General features: G+C 33.2%; 1 protein-coding gene across 4 annotated transcripts in view; it reads right to left on the reverse strand.

The window, feature by feature from the left end:
• LOC126890765 (PRKCA-binding protein-like) overlaps positions 1-17,270 on the reverse strand; it is an 87,702-nt gene that overhangs the window by 51,230 nt on the left and 19,202 nt on the right. The window contains exon 3 of one of the 4 annotated variants that reach the window (XM_050659944.1): positions 16,572-16,697. The exons of 2 other annotated variants lie outside the window; for them this stretch is intronic. In XM_050659944.1, coding sequence (XP_050515901.1) covers positions 16,572-16,697 — 126 coding nt within the window. Of the gene's footprint in view, positions 1-8,877; positions 8,897-16,571; positions 16,698-17,270 lie in introns of those variants that run through there. One more of the 4 variants, XM_050659948.1, reaches the window with a different exon arrangement.

Here is a 17,270-nt window from a genome sequence, read left to right on the forward strand (position 1 = left end):
TATTTACAATGACGTAGAATCATAAGATATACATTACCATCATCAACATCATCCGATATTGCTAGTAATTTCAGTTGCCCAATTACCTAAACTTTTTTGAAAAAATAGGGTCATAAATTAACTATAATATAAAGTATTATTAAACATTAAAAAATATTGTGATAACACTGCGTAAGAAATAATTACGCACATTTTGATCCCGATATAGAATTTATGGAAATTTATATTACATACAATGTGTTTATATTCTTAAAAAATTCAATGTTATTATAATAAAGATATCCTATGCCGATATCTAAACTGAAAAAGTTTTTTGTTTAATGTCTATCTTATCTTTTCTTGAAAACCATCTTACTTCAGCGTGGCAAAGAAGATTTATTACATAATATAATATAAAGAACCTATCAACTTTTTTTCTGAAAATGCGAGTTTGTAATGCTTTTTCTTTAATGGAGTTTACAACTTTAATGACACTTTTTAAAACACAACACATTTCGGAAAGTAAAGATTTCAAGGCAAGTACTTCTCGATGTAAAAAACCATGTGCAGCCATTTAGCTGAGAATTTTACGGGAATCATCCCTAGTCCCTAGAGAAATGTTGACATCACCATTTGTGTGTTTGCCAAAGAAAGTGAATGCCAAATAATGCAGTGACTACCGAACCATAAGCTTAATGTCAAATACCTTGAAAATTCTGCTGAAAATTATCCACGCCGGAATACACTCCAAACTGGAGCTGGATATTAGTCACACTCAATATGGGTTTCGCAATGGTATGGGTACCAGAGAGGCATTATTCTCCTTCAACGTGCTGACACAGAGATGTTTGCATGTTAACCGTCCTCTTTACGTCTGTTTTATAGACTACAATAAAGCGTTTGATAAAATAAATCATGATCGGCTCATGGAAATTCTGAAAACTAAAAACCTAGATGAAAGAGATTTAAGACTAATAACACACCTCTATTACAATCAGCGAGCAATAGTAAGAATTGAAAAAGAAACATCTGAAGAAATGGAAATAAAGAGAGGAGTCAGGCAAGGCTGCATACTATCACCTCTATTATTTAAGGCTTATTCTGAAGAGATAATGCGAGAAACTCCGGAAATGAAACAGTCGGCATAAGAGTAGAGGGAGTCTTAGTTAACAACATCAGATATGCAGAGGATACAGTAATAATAGCCGATAGTTTACAAGACCTGCAAAGACTCATGAGTAAAATAGTAAGGTGTAGTAGGGAGTATGGACTCTCTCTCAATATCAAAAAGACGAAGTTTATGAAAATTAATAAAAAGAACCACAATAATAACGAAATCTTGATAGTAGAGGGCCAGCAGATCGAAAGAGTAAAAAGTACACTTACCTAGGAACACTTGAAAAAAACATAACAGAAAATAATGACTACACTGCAGAAATCAAAGTCAGAATCGAAAAAACACGTTCTAATTTTATGAAAATGAAAAAGGTCCTATATATGTAGCAAAGATTTAACATTAGCCCTTAAAGTACGCCTAACAAAATGTTACGTATACAGTGTACTATACTATGGAGTGGAATCATGGACGTTAAATGTGGAGACAATGAGACGACTTAACGCCTTTGAAATGTTGACCTATAGAAGAATTATGAGGGTTTCCTGGGTAGATAGAGGTACGAACAACGAAGTACTGAGAAGAATAGGTAAAGAGAAGGAAGTTGAACTTACAATTAAAGAAAGAAAACTACAGTATCTCGGACATGTGATGCGACGCATCGATATCCTGTCATAGCCTTAAGGCTGGTTTCTCTTATGACAGGACGTAGACGGCACGGCGGTCTTACGGGGCAATTGAAGAATCGTGTGATATGAAAAGCATTAGCTAGTCTATAGTACAACGAAACGGGGCGACAACGCCGTACTGCATGTGCCGTTCACGTCCCTTCGTAAAATAAATAGAGCCTTTAGCATCAGTCAATATGGAATCTATAAGTACTTTGAATAAAAATTTCAAACACACTTCTTCTTCAAGTGCCATCTCCGCGACGGAGATCATCAATCATCATAGCTATTCGGACTTTACAGACGGCTGCTCTGAAAAGTTCATTTGATGCACATTCGTACCATTCTCTCAGGTTGCGCAACCACGATATTCTGCGTCTCCCTATGCTTCTTTTTCCTTGAATCTATCCCTGCATAATGAGTTGGATCAAATTTTATGTCTCTCCACGTGTAATATGTCTGAGATATTCCAATTTTGTGCTTTTGATTGTATTTAAGACTTTCATTTCTTTATTCATCTGTCTCGGAACCTCTTTGTTTGTGACGTGTTCTGTCCATGATATTTTCAGAATATTTCATGAATAAAACTGTATTTTTAAATCATTTTAACTAATATTTTATTGATATCTTCTCCTGAATATTTGCTAAACCTGTTTCTTGTTGTTCTCTGTGACAAGTTGTAAAACATGAATCGTCATTAATGTCACTGAATGTATTGTTGCGTAGCAACGAAGGGATCTGGCGTAAAATGCTTGAAGACGGGAAATTATCAAAAATTATCTCTCGTCATTTTTATTTCTGTAGCTTTCTATTGGTCAGAATCTCTATGAATGAAATAATCAAAAAAATATCGCTGAAACTTTATTTCCGTAGGTTTCTATTGGTCAAAATCTCTATAAATGAAATAATCAATGAATACAGCTTTAAAACCTTAAAAAAAACATTAAATTCCACAAGCATATAACCCACATAAGCCAAATTAATCATAATTGAAGAGTGGATATGTATAACGGGCCAAGTGACAAAAAATCAATATTTCTGTTTTTTCCATTATAATAGTCTATGAAACAATGTCGTTAACCTGTATTATTAGCCAAGTGACAGTTGCATTAGAAACAGCTCTAATAGTTTGGGCTGATTATCGGAGAATGGGCCATTTTTGGGAAAAGTTATTTACCAGCAATTTTATTGCTGGAATCGAAACTTATGATTGTATATAATATTAATAATATAGATATGCAAAGTCCGCAGATAGTGTGCTACTTTTTTTATAAACAAGATGGCGCCCGAAAATCGTGTTTTTTTCAATTTTTGCTCTATAACTCCAAAGATTTTAACTTTAGACCAAAAATACCCAAATAAAAATTCACCGCAATTAAATTCTGCATAGAAACGTGTTTTTTTCGATTTAATTCGACGAAAACTTTCCCCGGAAAAAGCGGGTTTTTCCAACAAAATCTTTAATTTTCAACTAAACTTTTAGATAAGTAGTTTTTAATCAATAATTAAATAACTTGGTAACGTAAAAGCCCTTTCCGAATATATTATAATTCCAGAAGCCGATGGAAATTTAATAAACAGTTTAGCAACAATTGAAATGTTAATTAAAAATTTACGGTCGCTATAATAACGACAATAATTACGATGCATAAGAATAACTATGATTTTTTCAAAAAAAGACACTATACCTATCTAATGTACTTTACAGAATTGAAATTGGACTATTTAAGCGGCCTCAGGAATATTTTAAAATTATAAACAATTTTTGGCTTATAAACAAATAGAATATCTCGGGAAATATTAAACTAAATTAAATTATTAAAATGGTATTCGAAAGAGAGCGGCGGGATGCTTTTTTTAGAAAAAAAAACGTTTAATTATGACGAGTGGTTCCTGAGACACAACCGGTCAAAGTTAACCGAAATTTACGGTAAAGATATAAACAATAGGATCATAATTTTCAAACCATCACCTTTTTTTTGTCCTCTTTCTCCACACCAATTTTCATATCTTTAAAATCCTCATAACATATATTATTATAATAAAAACTATCGATAATACGTGTGAAAATTGCCAAAAATAGCAAAATTCCAATCAAAAATTAGGTTGGAGAAAATGTAACCCTCAAAGTTCAAAATCGGTATACATTAAAAAAAATGAATTTTCTCGGCTTCCCATGGAGCAATTTCCTTCATTCTTTTTTGTTCCCAAGTAACTCGAGTAGAGCCATCGAACTAACGCATTATTAAATGTCAAACTTGCTTTTTTTTTTGTTATAAAAAATTTATTTATTTATTATAACACAATATTTTAATTTGTTTAAATACAAGCTTTCAAATGAGAATATTTATGTTTTTAACTTTAAAAGGTACACTTGTAGTAAGTTTATCTAAAAAAAGCCTACAACTGGAAAAAATATGTAATTTTCTGTTCTTATAAATAAATTAATCTATTATAACAAAACAAAAGCAAGTTTGACATTTAATAATGCGTTAGTTCGATGGCTCTACTCGAGTTATTAGGGAACAAAAAAATAATGAAGGAAATTGCTCCATGGGAAGCCGAGAAAATGCATTTTGTTAACGTATACCGATTTTGAACTTTGAGGGTTACATTTTCTCCGACCTAATTTTTGATTGGAATTTTGCTATTTTTGGCAATTTTCACACGTATTATCGATAGTTTTTATTATAATAATATATGTTATGAGGGTTTTAAAGATATGAAAATTGGTGTGGAGAAAGAGGACAAAAATAAAAAGGTGATGGTTTGAAAATTATGATCCTATTGTTTATATCTTTGCCGTAAATTCCGGTCAAATTTGACCGGTTGTATCTCAGGAACCACTCGTCATAATTAAACGTTTTTTCTTTTAAAAGAAGCGTCCTGCCGCTGACTTTCGAAAACCGTTTTCACAATTTAATTTAGTTTAACATTTCCCAAGATAATATTTGTTTATATACCAAAAAATTGTTTATAATTTTAAAATATTCCTGAGGCCGCTTAAATAGTCCAATTTCAATTCTATAAAGTAAATTAGATAGGTATAGTGTCTTTTTATGAAAAAATCATAGTTATTCTTATGCATCATAATTATTGTCGTTATTATAGCGACCGTAAATTTTTAATTAACATTTTAATTGTGGCTAAACTGTTCTCAATTTCCATAGTCTTCTGGAATTATAATATATACGAAAAGGGCTTTTACGTTACCAAGTTATTTAATTATTTATTAACAAATACTTATCTAAAAGTTTAGTTGAAAATTAAAGATTTTGTTGGAAAAACCCGCTTTTTTCGGGGAAAGTTTTCGTCAAAGTAAATCGAAAAAAACACGTCTCTATGCAGAATTTAATTGCGGTGAATTTTTATTTGAGTGTTTTTGGTCTAAAATTAAAATCTTTGGAGTTATAGAGCAAAAATTGAAAAAACACGATTTTCGGGCGCCATTTTGTTTATAAAAAAAGTAGCACACTATCTGCGGACTTTGCATATCTATATTATTAATACATACAATAATATGATTCGATGCCAGCAATAAAATTGCTGGTAAGTAACTTTTCCTTGTATTTTGCTAATTAGCCCAGAGTATTAATAAATTCAATAGATAGCGTCCGCCGTTAAGTAGTGTTCCGTTTCCTGATAAAAGCTCATTTTTCTCGATTATGTATTTTTGTCACTTGGTCCGTTATATTTCTCCACTCTTCAATTTCGTATTTTCAACTATCATGACCGAGTATTTTACTAAGTACCTAGTAAAAATTGCACATAATGATATTGAAAGGGGCTCTTTTCGTTTTCGAGAAGTTAAAGTTTTCTACTGCAGTCTTACAGAAAAAGCATACGACATATAATTAATCAACCAACTCATAATCCGAGTGTAGTCAAAAGTTAATTAAAATCTCAACAACTTTCAAGCAAGTTTGTTAATGAAATGTAATCAGAAACTTCTTTGATGAAGTTGTTTTATAACGCAGCGACATTTTTTCTCACGTTTATAATACTGAACGGTCTCTAATTAGGCTTATCTGTGACTAAAGACGAATAACTCAATGAAGTGCTTTCAGCTTGCTTAAATTAAATACTATTGTATGCATTTATAAAAGAAAGTTCCAATATGATCGTAATAGTATTATTCAACGGTAATTGTACCTCTTGCATCATACAGGGTGTTTGAAAAAGTATTTAGTAAATATTTTATAAAGTGTGATTCGGTCCGACCCTCAACTTAGTTGATATAGCATCGATTAAAATTTGCTCCTAGTAAAACTAACTTCTTAGTGGTTTATAATCAAGAAACGTTAAATATTTTTACGAAAATAGTGTATTTAAACAACCATCACACAAAAAATAAACTGTGAGTACATTATCAATTGAATACAAATTAATTATACATAACCAATAATTCAGTTAAAACACATTCAAAAATCCTGTTTTCTGGTTTTTCAACAACTTCGATAAGTCGAACTAATTAGTAAATACAGGACCGGATTAACAAATTTCTATCAAATGAAGAAAAGGAAATTTAAAAATGGATAATTTTGAAAATATTAACATACCTACTACCTCATCAGCATCGACATATTCCAATGCAGTAAGCAATTTCAATTTTCCTTTAAAAGAACAAGCCGTTATCCTGTCAGCTATTCAAGGTATTAAAATACATAAATATATTAGCCATAGGATCTCTATTTACGCCAAAAAATGTTGTATTTGCCTCTCGAATACCCAACAACCAAGTGTGTATTTACTTAAACAGTACAAGCATAGTACATACTTTACTAAACAACCACAAAACCGTAATAATCCAAGCCAATGAAATAGAAATTCGAAGACTTATTACGCCAGCAAAGAGACTAGAAATATCAAACATGTGTCCCAGCATCCCTAACTAGGTTATTAAAGATGAACTTTAACAACTGGATCTAACTGCAGTATCCAAATTAAAATTTTTGAAAGTTGGCGTGCCCGAATCTTATTATAGCCATGTCTTAAGTTTTGGGCGTCAAATATTTGTCTCTCCAATAATTACCAAACCAAATCCAAACTCACTCTTAATAACCTAAAACAACACTCCTTACAGAGTTTTCCTATCCCTAGATGGTTTAAATTGCTCCTTATGTAATACTACTGGCCACACTGATAAAAACTCCGATCCATCTCAACAGCGCAATTAAATTCATTCTTCAATGGAACTTGAATGGCTTTTGTCACCACTAATATTGTGTCTACAAGAAACCCGCCTTTCCAACAATCAAGTAAAACTAAAAAGTTATACACCCTATACAAAAAACTGAGCAGTACAACAAATATCCAGTGGCGGAGTTGGAATTTTTCAATAACAGAGCAATTCCTATGATGGAAAACATACCATTTTCAGACCAAAAAACATTAATAAAAACCCTCTGTGTTCTTCTCTGCTGTTTCTAGCATTCTTTTTGTCCTCTGTCCTCTGTGTCGGTTTTTTGCCGGGTATGTCATTATTGGCCTGATGGTTGTTTTGTAAATTGTGTATTTTGATTTTTCCCGATATTTTTATTTCTCCATTAAAAACTTTAAAAGCTTTTAAAAAATGATTATGAAGACCGCATAAAAACCTATTAAAACTTTGGTTATGGTACGGATGCAAGCACCAATCCAACTGGAGGGAACTGAGGCGATAGGCAGACTGATTGAAACTGAATCCTATGCTATTTTTTAAATCTACTACTCAACCTCACTACTCTTCCAAACAACTTTACTATAGTGTCTTTCGATGTAACAAAACTTTTCACTGATGTTCCTTGACTAGACATCATTTCAATCATCTACCTTTTACTTGTAAAAAATATCAACCCCATTAAATGTTAACAAATTACTCCTCTACTTCAATTTTGCCTTTCCCAAGACTTATTTATCTTTAATAATAAAATTTATAGATAACCTGAATGTTTAGTAATGGGTAACCTACAATCTGCCCTACTTGACGATATTGATCTTAAAAACTCTTTTGTTCGTTCCCACCCACAAATAATTTTATCGCCAACTGTCACTAAAGTCATTCATTATTGTACTCATTTGCCCTCATTTGCCGCAGTAAAGTAACACTTTATTGTACTGAAAGAAGAATTTTACTTTACCTGCCGCGATTAATCGAGATTGAATGTAAGTGGTCGATTGCAGTAATCGATTATTTATTTGAGTTAACTTTCAATTTATTTACTTTAATAATTAAAAATATTGTGGAGTTTGTGGAGTTTGTTGTGTCGCAGATATATTTTTAGGTTCGGTGCAGGCTGCTGCCACGTGTCCTGGTTTTTTGCATTTGAAGCAGACATTTCCATCTTGAGAAATGAATATTGTGTAGTTTGTGTTTTCGAATGCTATTGTTACGGCGCTTGGGATGGTTAAATTGTGAGGGTTAACATATACTTGCCGTCGAAAGCTTAGGATATGGCTATACTCGGGAAGATTTGCACCGATTTTTAGAAATGTTATGGGAGATACAAGATGTAGACCGATTTTTTGCAGTTCTTTTTCAAGGACATAGTGTGGAATGGACGGGCATACTTGTGACATAACAATTCTTTCGGCAGGTGTTATAAGTCGTCTAGCTTTTAAAAGTTCTCCTCGAATAGTGATTTGGCCATGGTTATCTAAAAACTCACCTAGGGTATTTTTATTCGCAAGATAAATGCAAACTCGGTTGTTGGAAAGGCGGGAGGCGAAAATGATATTTTTAGTTGAATAATGTTACCAAGAGGGATTAGGTAGTCATGAAGTGGAGTATTTTCGATTGAACTAAAGACTAGTGCTAGCTGTCTAGACGGAAATTTAAATTGATTTGTCACTGCTGAGTAGCTTTTCGGTGAAATTTGGTTTTGTTGAGATTGTTGATTCATGCTTGCTTCGGTGGATATCGTTTTAGAAGAACAGGTATCACCCGCAAGAGTGAGTGCGGCCCTGTCCCCCTATTGGGAAAACCGACTCCAGTTTTGTCAGTATAAACCGCAATAAAATTGAGAATGTGTTTAAAATGTTACTGGTATATACAATTATTGTATATTATAATACAATGAAATATTTATTTTTTCAAAATTTACGTGAAAAGTAGATAATATGCCATATATCACTTACTGTTTTTTTGTTATGTACCACTTTCACAAAAACTTAACTTGTATATAAATAAACTTTTATTTATATTTACTTGTTGAAACGATAAATTTTCTGTTAATTGCTTTTTGATAACTACATAGCTCGTCTTCGATACGACGTTAACGGTACGAAGGTTCAAACTCTTCTCGTCATGAAATTATTATGACGTTTAAAATTTAAAAGTTCTTAAATTTTAAATTGTAAGTAAGTGTTAAAACCAATATCAAATACGATAAAATTTTGTATGCACCACGTCAGTAAATATTCTTTATCGAACTCGTCTGTTATTCGCCTCGTTCGCTATGCTCGCTCTGCTCATAATATTAGACTCGTTTGATAAAGAGTAACTTTACTGACTTGGTACATAAATAACTATTATGGTACAGGTGTAATATTATATTTTAGCCTTCATAGAAGGCCCACCTGCAGATTCCCACAATATCACATCAATATCATACTTTACTAAATATTTTAAAGCATCTAAAGCCATTCATTGTGCCTTTTTGTAACTTGTGATCAGTGCGTGTTAGTGTGTACTGAAAAACCGAGTGTTCTCTCATGTTTGTTTAAAGTTAAGTGGTATGGTGACAACTTTATATTTTGACTATACTAAAACTATACTACTACGAGTTTTTACGTTTGTCGAAAAACAAAAACCCTTCTGTAGCAATTAGACAAGACGGAAACGGCGGGTTCGTTGGGAAAAATATTCCCATGAGATATTTTTGCATAATCAAATTCGTGAGACATCCCAGAATAAGGTTCAAGAAGTCGCCCACGAGAAAAGTGGGCCAATTTTTTTTTAACAATTTTTTTTTAATTAAATTGCAAAAAATCAATATTTTAGCCCGGACTAATTTTTTTTAGATTTTTTGGACCATTCTGGACAAAAAAGTGCTCTTATAATTTTTTTCTAAAGTTGATCTTTTTCGAGTTATAAGCAAGTTAAAATTTGAAAAACGCGAAAATGGCCATTTTTAAGGCTTAATAACTCGGTCAACAAGTAATATTTTGAAAGTCACAAAGTGACTAAATCAAAGTTTAAAGTCGCCATTACATGATCCTGAAGAAATCTGTGTCATTAATTTACTACTAAGCTGTTATTTTTAATTAATAACAATGAGTGGTTGTATCCTATTGACGCTGCTGTAAATGTGAGTGCGAGTAAGATGCACAATTGGACTGCTGGAATAGCTTCTCTCTCGCACTCAGCATTTACAGCCCCGCACACGTGCATGGCGCATATTATTATTACTTAAAAATAACAGCTTGGTAATAAAATAATGACAAAAATTTCTTCAGGATCTTGTAGGGGGGGCTTCAAACTTTGATTTAGGCATATATTGACTTTCATAATAATAACTTTTAACCGAGTTATTAAGCCTTGAAAATCGCCATTTTTCGTTTTTTTCAATTTTAAATTGCTTATAAGTCGAAAACGATCAACTTTAGAGAAAAATTATAAGAGACCTTTTTTGTCCAGAATGGTCCAAAAAATGAAAGAAAAAAATGTTCGGGCCAAAAATATTGATTCTTACAATTTGATTAAAAAAAAATTGTTAAAAAAAAATTGGCCCACTTTTCACTTGGGCGACTTCTTGAACCTTATTCTGGGATATCTCACGAATGTGATTATGCAAAAAAATCTCATGGGAATATTTTTCCCTTCGAACCCGCCGTTTTCGCCTTGTCTCAATACAATTTTCTATATTCTATATATCTAGGAAAACTATTATTTCTAAAGGTTCAAGTGTTTAGTGCTAAAAGCTCTTGATACTAAAATCATCTAGCAATTAGCATTTCTAAATGGAAAAAAGTTCTTTTATATACTTCATATATAATACATCGCATATATTTCATATAAATATCACATTACACAACTAATCAGTCTCACAAATTGTAGAGGGGGGACAAGATTATCTCAAGTACAGTAGAACCTCGATTATCCGTCAGGGTACCGGACCAAGGGTATGACGGATAATCGAAAAGACGGTCAACAGAACATTAAAAATTCATGGTACAACTCTCAAATTTCATTTGTATGTTTTGTTTGACAATATAAGAGGGATTTGTGTTCGTACAATCGAATCAATTTAAAATATTCTGAAATCTTTGTGTGTTTTACTATTGCTTCACATTTTGCTTCTTCTTCTTCTTCTTATGTAGACATGACTCTGTCTGTTTTTCATGTGCCTCCAGTAAGTTGTCATTCCATCTTTTTCGTGGCCTTCCCACTGATCGTCTTCCTATTGGGGAACCGTCTCTCGCCGTCCTTACTACTCTATTTGTTGTCATTCGGCTTATGTGGTCGTTTCATTCTACTCTTTGTTTTTCACCCAGTTATTAATGTTGTTCACCTTGCATCTCCGTCGTATATCTGCACTTCTAGCTCTATTCCACAGTGTCTTACCATTGATTTTTCGCAGTGTTTTCATCTCTGCGGTTTATAGCATTTTTTTGTCCTTTCTGTATCAGGTCGTGTTTCTGCCGCGTAGGTATGTTATTATTGGTCTGATGACTGTTTTGTAAATTCTTCCTTTCACTTCTTTTCCGATGTTTTTATCCATAAAATGCTTCACATTTTGCGACGGCTGAATTTCTTAATCGGCATAAGATCATGCAATCTACTTTATTGGCATCTTCTTGTTGAGAATACCACTCCATGAATTATTGCATGTGCGATGCAGCTTCTCTAGATTATTTACGCAAATCTTTTTCAGTTACAATAGGTTTATCAGCATATCTACAGTCAAATTCCAAGTCTGTGTCAGTTTCTGAATCTATTTGGTCCGCCTTTGTTGCCATTTCAACGATTTCTTTATCTGTCAGCAATCGATAGCCGTTTGTGTCCTCATTCCTCATCACAAATCAAATTAACTTTTTTTTATTTTTTTACATTAAAATGTTTGCTTATGTAGTCAATACAACGTCTGTATGTGCCCTGACGGTTAACAGAGGTGACGGTTAATGGAGAGACGGATAATCGAGGTTCCACTGTACTAGCAAAAGAATGATAATAGAGGTAGAAACAGTAATGTCGAAAATTAAATGGGATCTGATAGGCGTTAGCGAGGTAAAACTACAAGAGAAAAGACTGAAATCAGTTCACTTGCTATACCAGGTTCAGGACTATGAAGTGGAGTTTGGAAGGTGGTTTGGTAAACAGGAACGAGCACGGTGAAACTTTACTTAGTTTAAACTAAAAAGGAGTAGTTCCTTAGGTTGGCTGTATACCATATAGTTAAGAAACTCTAACATGAAATAAAAACCACTTATATGTAATAGGTATATTTACTAAAAGTTTTAAAAATCCCAATGGATTGAATAAAATATGTCCAAGTCAGAACGTTTTCGGACCTATCAGTCCATCATCAGTGAATTCAAATACTTGCTAAATAGCCCCAGAACCAAACAATGGTTGTTTTTATAATTCAATCTACATTATTTTGAAGTAAAATTAAAAAGTCTAAACGCCGATGTTGAAAGATATAACATCGGCGTTTGAATTCACTGATGATGGACTGATAGGTCCGAAAACGTTCTAAATTGGATATATTTTATTCAATCCATTGGGACTTTTAAAATTTTTAGTAAATATACCTATTACATACAAGTGGTTTTTACTTAATGTTAGAGTTTTTTACTTAGTTTCCTACTGGAAAGAAAAAATGAACAGCTTCTTCTACAATAAAGAACATCGGAGATGGACGTGGCAGAGCCCGAATGGAAAACTAGGAAGAGATCGCTTTAATGATCACTGACAAAGGGACACCTTTGGAGATGTTACAGTTCTAAACCAGTTTTCAACAGGTAGCTACCACAGAATGGTAAAAGCCTCGATAGAAATAGACTTTGGGATGGACAGGTACCGTATTATTAAAAAGAAATCTGCACCTATCTGAACAGAGCCTAATAATATAAATGCATTTGAAGAACACATCAACTTCTTCTTCATGTACCATGTCCTTTCAGAAGGTTGGTTACCATCATAGCTATCTTAATTTTATTCACTGCCACCCTAAATAGCATGCTTGTATCAACACCATACCAATCTCGCAAGTTCTTCAACCATGAGGTTCTTCTTCGTCCTGGACTGCGTTTGCCAGCTATTTTTCCTTGCATGATATTTTGTAGCAACCTATATTTGGGACCTCTCATTACATGTCAGAAATACTCCAGCTTTCTCTGCCTGATACTTTTTATGATCTCAGTAGTCTTGCTGAGACGTTCTAGCATTGTAGAGTTTCGAATTTTCTCCACCCAGTAAACTTTTAAAATTCTTCTCTATAACACCACATTTCGAAAGCCTAAAGGTGATTTAGATCGATTTTATTCACAGTCCAGGACTCGACACCATAAAGTAAGACCGAGAACACGTAGCAGCGAAGTAGGCGGATCCTCAATGCCAATTTTAGGTCTCTGTTACATAACACCTTGGACATCCTTCTAAAAGCGGCTCTAGCCTGCTCTATCCTAGATCTAATTTCGCCGTGACTTTCTGCGTTACAATTTAATTGCTGTCCAAGGTAAGCGATTTTATCAACTTTCTCAAGTTTGGTATTATTTACATATAGACGGTTTTATATGCTGTTGTTTACTTATTACGAGCATTTTGGTTTTCCGTATGTTCAGATCGGTTCCATGACATCTCGTAACGCGACAGTTCGTAACCGGACAGTTGGTAACGGACAATTCGTAACAGCAACAGTTCGTAACGGTGACACTTCGTAACGGCGACAGTTCGTAACTATACAAATTCTTAACGGACAATTAGTAACATCCAAATTGAATTATTCTGTTTATTGTTGTTAACGTGGAAACTAACTGTTATTACAGTTATAAATGGAATTACGTTTATCAATTTAACGAATCAGTATCAGGATAAACATTTTTAAGGCATTTCATATTTCGTGTTTCAGAATATAATAAAAGTATTTAAATCAAGTATTAAAGTATTACAAGCCATCCCTCTTATCAACTACAACCGTTGATGGAATGCCCCAAAGCTATTATCAATCACAAGGTTTATTATAATAACAGGTAATTATAATATTTTCTTTACAAAATGTTTATTTAAAAAGTTTGGAATGTCTAAAGACGGTTGTCAGATTAAAGATTTCAGGAATTAAGTACTTCATTATACCTTTGTCTAGGCATATGCAAATTTCAGGAACAATAAGAGGAATAAACTTTTAAGAATATTATTAAAAGTTTGTATGTATTTAAATATTTGTTTATGTTTAAAGACTTTTAATATATGTACACTGAAACACGAAATATAAAATGTGTTAAACATGTTTATCCCCGTACTGATTCGTTAAATTAATAAACATAATTTCAATTATAAGTCTAATAACAGTTAGTTTTCACGTTAACAAAAATAGACAGAATAATTCAATTTGGACGTTACGAATTGTCTGTTACGAATTTGTATAGTTACGAACTGTCGCTGTTACGAATTGTCCGTTACCAACTTTCCGGTTACGAACTGCCGCGTTACGAGGTGTCTGGTCACGGTTCAGATCCAGACCTGCCTCCCTACAACTCTTAACCACACTATCAAGTAGTGTTTGCAAATCTTCTTGAGTAGAAGCTAGGAGTAGGTACTGTATCGTCCGCATATCGCAAATTATTGATGACTTCACCGTTCACAAGTATTGCTTCTTGTTTTTGAGAAAGTGCTTTTCTGAAAATTCTTTCGGAGTAAACGTTGAAAATCAGGGGTGACAAGAGGCATCCCTGCCGTACTCTTCTTTTAGTATTAAGAGCCTGTGATTTCACACCATCTACTTAAACTGATGTTGTTTGGTTCCAATATAAAAATTATTCGAATATCTCTGCCGTCCAAGCCAATGTCTTTTAGAGCTTCGATCAATATAGAGTGCTTAACACGATCAAATGCCTTTTGGAAGTCACTAAAACAACAGTATATATCTAGAGATATACCTCGACATCTTTGAGCAAGTACGTTCATTCCAAACCCGTTACGGAAACCAAACTGTGTGTCATCCAAGTATTCTTCGCATTTATTGTAGATACGACCATGTATTACCTTCAGAAAAATTTTAAATAAATGGTTTAACAAACTGATGGTTCTGTAATCAGCACAGGTTTTTGCAGACACATCAACAGCAGACTCGAAATCAATAATAATGCAGACCTAAATAATACTCGAAATCAATAAGAATACAGACCTAAATAACAAAACCTTGAGTGGTATTATAATAGAAGGTATAGAGTAAAACCAGAAGATACACTATCAAAAGAAATCATATAACGAAAGATCAAACACAAGCATTAATGGAAAAAGAAGAAAGATGCAAAGCAATAAAAGAAAAGAACACCACGAACTTAGAGAAATAAGTAAAAGAATACAAAAATATATTAGGACTGAGAACTGATAGCATAAAAGTGAATAAATCCGACAAACGATTGAAAATATCAAGTGCCTTAAAGGTCTAAGGCCAAAATTAACAAATGGCAAAAAAGGAATAATGAAATTAAAGGCTAAAGATTGAAATATCGTTACCAATTGAGTTACTAAGGCTAGTAGAAGATTTGTCTAGAGAATTATACAATAGTCAACAAAGCCATGATGAGCAACTAACAGATTATTTCAGGAAAATTCTTGAAATGAAAGAGATTAGTCAACCAAGGGTCGGAATTGATGCCTGATATATAACAGACGAAATAAGGAGCGCACTTAAGAAAATAGAAAGAAATACAGCCCCGAGAGAAGATAATATCGTTAAGAAGCCGCAAAGGAACAGCCTTTTAGAGAATATTAACCCTTAAACGCCCAACCTTTTTTAGGTTCCATGTACGCCCAAGGGTGGGTAAAAAATGTCCACCTCGAAAATAGCTAATATATATATTGAGAGTTGTTGGAAATGGATTAAACTTAAGAATCTTATGCTTAATAAAGACAGCATCTTCTAAAATATTAATATAAACAATTTACAACAAAATTACAATGTACCTACATCAAAATTAACATACCAGTAAAAGCCAGTAATTCAGATTTGTCGATTTTCTCCACATTCTTCCGTTCAGCCTCCTCATTGGCGGATAATTAAGTAGATTATGTAATTATACGTGGATAATTATAAGGAATATCTTCCTACCAACGAGTAATTATATAGAAACCTTTAGGAACAAATTTTACCAAGGGTGTACTTTTTATGCCCACCCATATTTAACTCAAAATGCTACTTTTGTTTTCAAAAATATCGGTTGAACCAAATTAACATTTGATAAAGGGCTGTCTTTTTAACAATAAATAATTTTTAAAAATTTTTTAAATAAGTAATAAATATGTTACAAGGGAATACGCATTAGGTGGACATTTTTTACCCACCCTTGGGCGTTTAAGGATTAAGGAACTCTTAAACGTATGTCTACACCAAAGTGAAACACCTACAAGATGGCATAGTGCACTTACCATTTTATTACACAAAAAGGGCCACAACAGACCTCGAGAATTACCAACCCATAAGACTGCCCTTGCCCACTGCCTCTAAAAGATATTTACCATAATAAGAGAAAATAGGCTGGAAACAAAATTACATTTTTACCAACCTACTGAACAGGCAGATTTTAGAAAAAAACTTTTTTCCATCTATTAAAAAATAAAACTCTTTCTAGCTAGAAACATACTTTATTTTATTATAACTTACATTGTATTTTCTCGATGATACCTGTCAACAAGTGTCAAATCAAATTGGATAACTTCCAATTCTGGAGTACCCAAATATACTTCTTTGGGTTGTTCCGATGAAGACGCATCTTCAGTTTTTTCCAAACTACCAAAAAATACAAAAACTTACAATGGTGTAAAAATTCTGATGTATAGAGGTACTGTATAGTATTTATCACAAAATTTAAATTATCTAAAAGGATTAAAAATTTTGTTGACAACGTTTTCGGTCCTATCAGGCCATCATCAGTGAAAACATCTTAAAAGTAGTTGAAACAAGCCAGATATCAAGGTCTAATAACCCTAAATGACATGTTGAAAATATTAAATTTTAAAGATGTTGTAGCACGAGGTCTCCCAAAAAAAATTTTTTAGGGTGGAAGTAACTATAAAAGACAGGATTAGGAACGACTTGGTTAGAGAAAGGGCTAGCGTGAGTCTTTTTCTGCAAGTGCCATCTCCGCGACGGAGATCGGCAATCATCATAGCTATTCGGACTTTGGAGACGGCTGCTCTGAAAAGTTCATTTGATATACATCCGCACCATTCTTTCAGGTTGCGCAGCCACGATATTATCCATCTCCCTATGCTTATTTTTCCTTGAATCATTCCCTGCATAGTGAGTAGGAGCAAGTTGTATATCTCTCCACGTGTAATATGTCCAAGATGGTTCCATGAC

This window comes from Diabrotica virgifera, chromosome 8, assembly GCF_917563875.1.
Source record: "Diabrotica virgifera virgifera chromosome 8, PGI_DIABVI_V3a".
Lineage (NCBI taxonomy): Eukaryota > Metazoa > Arthropoda > Insecta > Coleoptera > Chrysomelidae > Diabrotica > Diabrotica virgifera.